The 7,059-nt window shown below is 31.7% G+C and overlaps 1 protein-coding gene across 1 annotated transcript; it reads right to left on the bottom strand.

The window, feature by feature from the left end:
- Positions 1-2,058: 2,058 nt before the first annotated feature.
- On the bottom strand, positions 2,059-3,916 carry LOC18609260 (zinc finger protein CONSTANS-LIKE 16-like). The gene is made up of 2 exons (XM_007044286.3): positions 2,660-3,916; positions 2,059-2,433 (listed from the first exon to the last, which is right to left on the bottom strand). Exons 1-2 carry the CDS (start codon positions 3,725-3,727, stop codon positions 2,179-2,181), a joined length of 1,323 nt encoding a protein of 440 aa, XP_007044348.1. The 5' UTR covers positions 3,728-3,916; the 3' UTR covers positions 2,059-2,178.
- Between the last annotated feature and the right edge of the window lie 3,143 nt (positions 3,917-7,059).

Below are 7,059 nucleotides of genomic sequence, written 5' to 3' on the forward strand. Positions count from 1 at the left end.
TTTCTTTAAAAAATGAGAATAATTTATTATTATCTAATTGTACTTGGCTCCTTAAAATTAAATTTTGGATTCATTGCTACTCAGAATTATTTTATTACGATTATACTTTCTATGCATATATTCAAATTCATAAGAAAAGTGCAAAGTTATGTCCGTAAATGTCCCTCTTAGAAATTCTTTCTTGATTGGGTGAACAATGAACTCGATCTCTTCTACAGTTGTCAAGTAATGCCAAATATTGGATAAAAATAATTAGAATTATAATGAGAAACATTTTTGAATTGGACTTATAAAGAAGGTTATTTCTCATAATTTTTTTTAAAAAATGAGAATAATTTATTATTATCTAATTGTACTTGGCTCCTTACAATTAAATTTTGGATCTGTCGCTACTCAAAATTATTTTATTATGATTATACTTTCTATACGTATATTCAAATTCATAAGAAAAGTGTAAAGTTATGTCCTTAAATATCCCTCTTAGAAATTCTTTCTTGATTGGGTGAACAATGAACTAGATCTCTTTTACAATTGTCAATGGGTAAAATACTCGTTAATTTTGAAGTACCAAAACCCTAACCTTATAAGAAATAAAGTATCTGAAATCTATTAACTACTTGAATATTTTTAAAAATTACTACCCTAATCCTAATCCTAATACATCCCCTCTATCCTATAATTATCCTAACCCATTTAAAAACCCCGATTATGTAAAAAAATTTTAAAATGCTATTCATGGGTACCTAATTACTCGAACCCAAATCCGTACCCATATCCATATATAATAATATTTCTCTTATATATTTCATATAATTTACTAATAATTAAATTAATAAAAACACAAAAATAATAAAATTTAAGTTTAAATAATCAGAAACAAATATCTCAAACATAATTAATAATTTTATAATTATAATTTTTGTAATGTTAACACAAAATAAAAAGTAAATATGTTTATATTTTAAGTGTATATATACTAAAATACTTTAATATATATAATAGTAATTATATTTCTTATAAATTAACACAATATATAAACTATATATATTAAAAGACATTACAAGTTAATTAATAATCATAATTTCATGAATTGATTTAATTAACTATATGGATTTGTCCTTAATTTCATGAAATTAAAAAAAATAATTAGGTTCCAAAACTATTCTAATCTCAAAAGCTCTCTTTAAGTATATATTATTAGTTTATACAAACAATGGTATATATATTATAATTAATAATTTTATAAGTTATAATTTTTGTAATGTTAACATAAAATAGAAATTAAATATATTTATCTTAAAAGTATATATATATATATATAATAATTATATTCCTTTATAATATGATATGATATTCATATTATTTAAATATAATTAATTATCTAATAATTTTTTAATTTATATATATTAATGTCATCACATTAATTAGAGTAATCATACTTTTCATATATTTGTTAGTTTTTAACAAAAAGAATTACTTGTAAAGTTGGTAAAAATTGTATAATCTTAATTTAACTATTCAAATAATAATAAAATATTTATAAATGATAATTGGGTTTGGATAGCAGGTAACCAAAAAATGGTATTTGAATCCTACTTGAACCCGATACGAGTAATAAAATCACTATCTGAATCCGTCCCAAACTTGATACCCTAATCTTACATAAGCAGGTCCAGTAACAAGTACCTATTGCTATCCCTAATCTCTTCAAATCTTCAGGGCAAGCAGGGCGACCACTGTTTGCCTAACTTGTACTGTTGTATTTGGTAAATCTGTTAGTTGTCCGTAAATGATGAACCCCATCCACAAAAGCACAAGTCGAATATAATGAACACATGAAAGCATTAATCAATTATTTCTCTACTAGTAAATGATAATTGGCAGTACGGTGTTTTAGCTGCATTTTCTTCTCCTTCCGTGTCCTTATTACTAACCAGTTAAGCTAGCAAATTAGCTACGGCTCCACCTTTTTTCTTGTTTTCTAATTCCCCCAATTCTTCTTCAGATTTCAGATTTCAGGAAAGAAAGGAAGAGAATGTGGGAGAAAACAAAGAAATCTAAGAAACTTACCTTTTATTTGTTAATTATTTGGAGAGTATAGAACATTGAAGGCCTAAATACTAGCCAGTTATTCACATCAGTTCACCGGTGATTAGTACAAACAAATTGTTCAAACAGCTATTTGTTGACGAAAGGAAAAGCAGGTCCTGCAAGAAAGGATGCCCTCTTGACGAACCTCCCTTTCATTCGAGGCCTCTTCTCCGCATTCAGTTTGCGAACCTCGTACCTTATTTTCTTCGAGAACAACCTTGTTCTCCTCTTCTCTCTATACCTTGATACTCTTGCTTCTCTTCCTCCATCTCCCAATGCCTGGTGGGCTCCCATTCCAATCAAATCACTATAGGTGTGGTGAACTTCTGTTCCACCAGTGCCCTGGAAAAACAAAATCTTGTAATCAACAATAGCTTGACGCCTAGAAAGTTGTTGATGTTTGAAAACAAGAAAAATAAAGCAAACTAGAAAGATGCTATAATGTTGTTTCGAGTAATTAAGTATAAGTCCTTTTGGTTTCTTTTTCGTCCTTTTTGTTCTAAACTATACCGTAGGCCTCTCTGCAGGATGCACAGCATATATATGGGAACATGAAGTAGTAACCTACCATGCAATCAGGCCAGCATTCATCTGGGTCAAAATCTGGGCGGCCACCAGAAGTCCATGGAGATCCTTGGCTTGCCCAGGCAGTGATTACCGATTCATAATTCAGGCTCAAAAGTATCTTCCTCTTCTTCTTTTTTGCAGTATCCTCCTCGTATTCCTCATAACTCTTCACAGTTACCTCTTCCTTTACCAACTCATCTTCCTCTCCACAGTTGCCTGGAGAATCACAGCTAAAATTCAACTTAAAGGGTTCTCTCGCCATATCGATTTCAGAATCGACATGGCACGCTCCAACAGCTTCAAAACTCTCTTCATCTTCAATCTTCACTTTACCGTTTCCTAAGGAACAGTCCCTGAAGTATTTCTCCTTAGAGTCCTTTAGCCCCAGGTCCTCCATGCCAAAGGACTCATTTTCAAGACCCTTACCAAGCAAACTCTCAACATCAGCTGCAAACTCTGCAAGATCCATCTCAGACGGGAAAAGCCCATGTGAACCATCCGCATCTTGTCCATTACAAGCCAGGAAAGCTTTAGATTCGCTAACAGCAGCATCAGCTGTTTCAACGTCGTTTCCTACAGCGCTCACAGCAGCTTCATTTGACGTTGTAGAAGTGCATAGTTTAGCAACAAGGGGATCAAATATTGGTACCCTATAAAGAAGCTGCTCCTCTTCGTTCTCTTCATACGATATCTCATCAGCCCCAATTTCAGGCACGAGAGGAAAGGGGTTGCTGTTCCTTTTCGTATGCTCAGCTTTTAGCTTTTGATGAATAGAAGCCTTCGTGGGTCGCCTCGTCCTTGCCTTTCTGGTAAACCCTTTATGCCAAGATGGTGCAAAGCTCTCCAAAGGAGCTTCATGACCTGAGGACTGAAGAGAAGCAGTTTTCAAGCGAACTCTTTCATGTCTACGAGCAAGTGGATTAGCCGAGTGAACAGAAGAATCACAGGCTTGGCAAAGAAAAGCATCATCAGCAGCACAGTACCAACGAGCCCGTTTCTTTATACAGCTATCGCAAGCTCTTGCCGTTTTGCCACCAACGGCGTTGGCCACATTTTTTGTAGAAATCATGGAGCTAACGTCCGGACTGGTTCAAATTAAACAAATACTGGGGTTCTAATAAAAAAAAGTTTTCAAGCTTAATTAGAAATTAATCTAAAAAATAAAATCAGAGTAAAACGTTGCAAGCCAAAGGGCAACCGGAAATGTTGAATTGCACTTTATTTGAGAACCTCTTTGAAATGTTACAATTATTTTGTATATGGTGGGGAATGTGACCCACAAACCGGTCTTTTATAGCATTTTTAACAGCCTTTCGATGCACTTTTGGGGCCTCTCGACAGTGGACGATTGCGCTTTTGGGTCCACAACATGGCCTTATCTAGAATTTTATTGGTTGAAACTGTAAAGTTAATCCTGATCTCTGTCTTCTCATTGGCTGCCTCTCTAATCAAGGGATTTCTTGTGGGTCCCAAATGCCATGGATGAGAATGAGTCGTTTGATCCCATCTATTTGTTTCTCTGTCAATCCTTTTCCTTCTTGCTAGGAATTTGAAAGAAACCCTTTTTGTTGCTAATGTCTTCCCCCTGCTACATTACACCTGTTCTGAGTAGTCCCTTTTAGCGGTCCCCTTCCGGCCTTGCCTTGCCTTGCCCATTTCTTTCTCAAGCTTTGGCTCCTCTCCGGTACATCTCACTGCAACAGGGTCATGCAAACCTTCACACTTAAACTAACTCCTATCAGCTTTTCACCATAACCATCATGATCTTTTAACTTTAAAAAAAATATATTTGACTAAATACTTCAAACTTTAATCAACATCTAAGAGAATAAGGGTGTAAACTTGTCACTTACAAAAAAAAAATTAATCTTACTTGACATTTATATGTATGGTTTTCTGCATTTTCATTCGAACTAAATTTAATTTGTATATTTAGTAATTTGACTTGGATTTTTCCTTACAAGACTATGGTATAGGTTTTATAGACTCACTAAGTTGAACTCACTATGTTGGAAAAAATGGAATTTATGACTACTTTTCAAGCATTTAATCAAAGATTGTTTGTAAAGCATGTAGGACTGGGTTTGAACCTAAGCAACCCCCCTTCCCCCCTCCCCAAGTTTAAATTATTCCTCCCTTAGTTTTTCTATAATGTATGTATAATATGTTTTACATGTTATTTATATATATGCATTATGATTGAGTATATATAGTTGTAAATGAATGCAAGCAATCGAGATGGAATGAGATGTTAGCTTTTTGGAAGTGTTCAACTGCACCCACAGCTATTTAGTGAGTCTCAGTGATTTTACAGACAATAAGTCTAAAGCTACAAGTGTATGTAAAAAATTGATTGATTTTTACTTCAAAGTTGATGATATAATTGAATACTAATCCTTTTTAATATTTTGTTTTGTAGGAAATGTATAATTTCGCATTATCGCAAAAGTATGGAGAAGATTCATTCTCTCAATCAAAATTTGATCCACATGCTTGCACTGAAGTGATTGGAGGGATGGAGACTACACGCACTCACGTTTATGGTTTGGTACTCAAGTGCCTGTTATAGCTATACTTAGTTCAACACATAGCAATGTAGTAACATTTAAGTCAAGGTGTGGGCTTAGCATATCAAATACTACTAGTTCTGCAATTGCATTGGAAGAAAAATTGGAAAATCTATCAGAAGATTTGAGTAAAATACGTGAGGAAATTAAGGAGAATAGTGCCAATTCAATGGCAAACATGACGGAAGCAATGACGAAAAGTATGAAAGAATTTATGACACATATGGAAAGCAATGATCGTGAGTAATGCGCTTTCGAAATAAGGAAATGCGAGTACTACAAGTTCAAATCCTAACGAGTAAGAAAAAAACATTTAATGATATGGTGCGTCTTTCCTAGTTTTGAACTTAGATACTTTGTCAGTATAGCATACAATAGCACATTTAGCTTTATGTTTATATTTGTTTGACATTTTTAGATATTGTGTGTTTATGATAATTTTTAATTGTGTCAACTTGATTTTAAATTTTAGATTTTAATGTGCATTTTTCTTATAAATCTTGGCCGTAAATTGTGGATGTCAATTGGTAATTTAGTCATCATCAACAAAATTTTGTAAAAATTTTCAACGAAATTTTTTATTGGAAAAGCATTTCTAATGAAAATTTTTGTTGAAAAGGCATTATCAACGAAACATTCCATCAAAAATTACTAATGGAATATTTCGTTGGAAACGCATTACCAACAAAAAATTCAGTTGGACATTTTTACCAAATTTCCGTTGGAATGCTTTTCCAATAGAAATTGTATGGAAAATTCCAAAGAAATTCCGTTGACGGAAAATTCCTTAGGAAATTTCTAACGCAATTCCATTGAAAAAGCATTTCCAACGAAAATTCTATTGGAATTTTTTATGAAATTTTGTTGAAAATGTATTTCCAACAAAAAATTTGGTCGAAATTTTAATATTTTTCAATGGAATTGATGCAATACAATTGATAATTTTGTAGTCTTTTTTGGACGAAATTATGTACTTTTTCCAATAGAAATTTGTGACAGAAAATATTACTGACAATGCTTTTAGTGATGGAATTGCCATCGAAATAGTTCATTGAAAAAATACATTTCTGATGGAATGTTAACTTTCTCCAACGAAAAATTTCATCGAGAAAAGCTTGATTTTTTTTATTGTATTTTTTATTGGAAGAATTGGATTTGAATTTTGTTATTTTTTAAAGATAAAAATCTAAGTTTCTTGACACATGAAACAATGAAAAGATAAAAACCAAAATTATAATTAACCTCCATTTTAATTCATAAATTGATACACAAGTTAGACTAGGCATTTAGGCTTTGAAGTTTTGAATGGAAAAAGACTGTCCTTGGAAAATTTGTGGAAGACTGTTCCTAGAAACTAAGTTGAAATTGGATAGAGGTGATGTGGAGATCTAGTGTTCTAAAATCAAACTCAGATGAGAAAATTCTTGCTAAAGGATAAGGTGGTTTGATTGGCTTGAAAATGACTTGCTCGTAGTTCTCTCTCGTGTAGTATTCAAACTTTATAAATACCCTATTAATTTCTTGAATTATTATCCAAGCCTGTATCTATATATATCCTATACATTACTTGTTAGATATTGATATCGATTAATTATCTTATTAAAATAAATTTAAAATAATAATTATATATTATTAAATGAAAATTAGGTTAATAAATTAGAATTTGTTCATGAAAAAATAAATTAAAGTTTAGAATTATATTTAGAAGAATTAATGTATTTTTGTAAGTATTCTATTAATTATAAAGAATTTATAAACAAAAAAATATATAAAACTAAATTTTAATATTAAAAATCCTTATTTATAATCGAGTTTGAGTAATGGGTATCCAAAG

The sequence above is a fragment of the Theobroma cacao genome, chromosome 2 (assembly GCF_053813885.1).
Source record: "Theobroma cacao isolate CCN51 chromosome 2, ASM5381388v1, whole genome shotgun sequence".
In the NCBI taxonomy this organism is placed as follows: domain Eukaryota; kingdom Viridiplantae; phylum Streptophyta; class Magnoliopsida; order Malvales; family Malvaceae; genus Theobroma; species Theobroma cacao.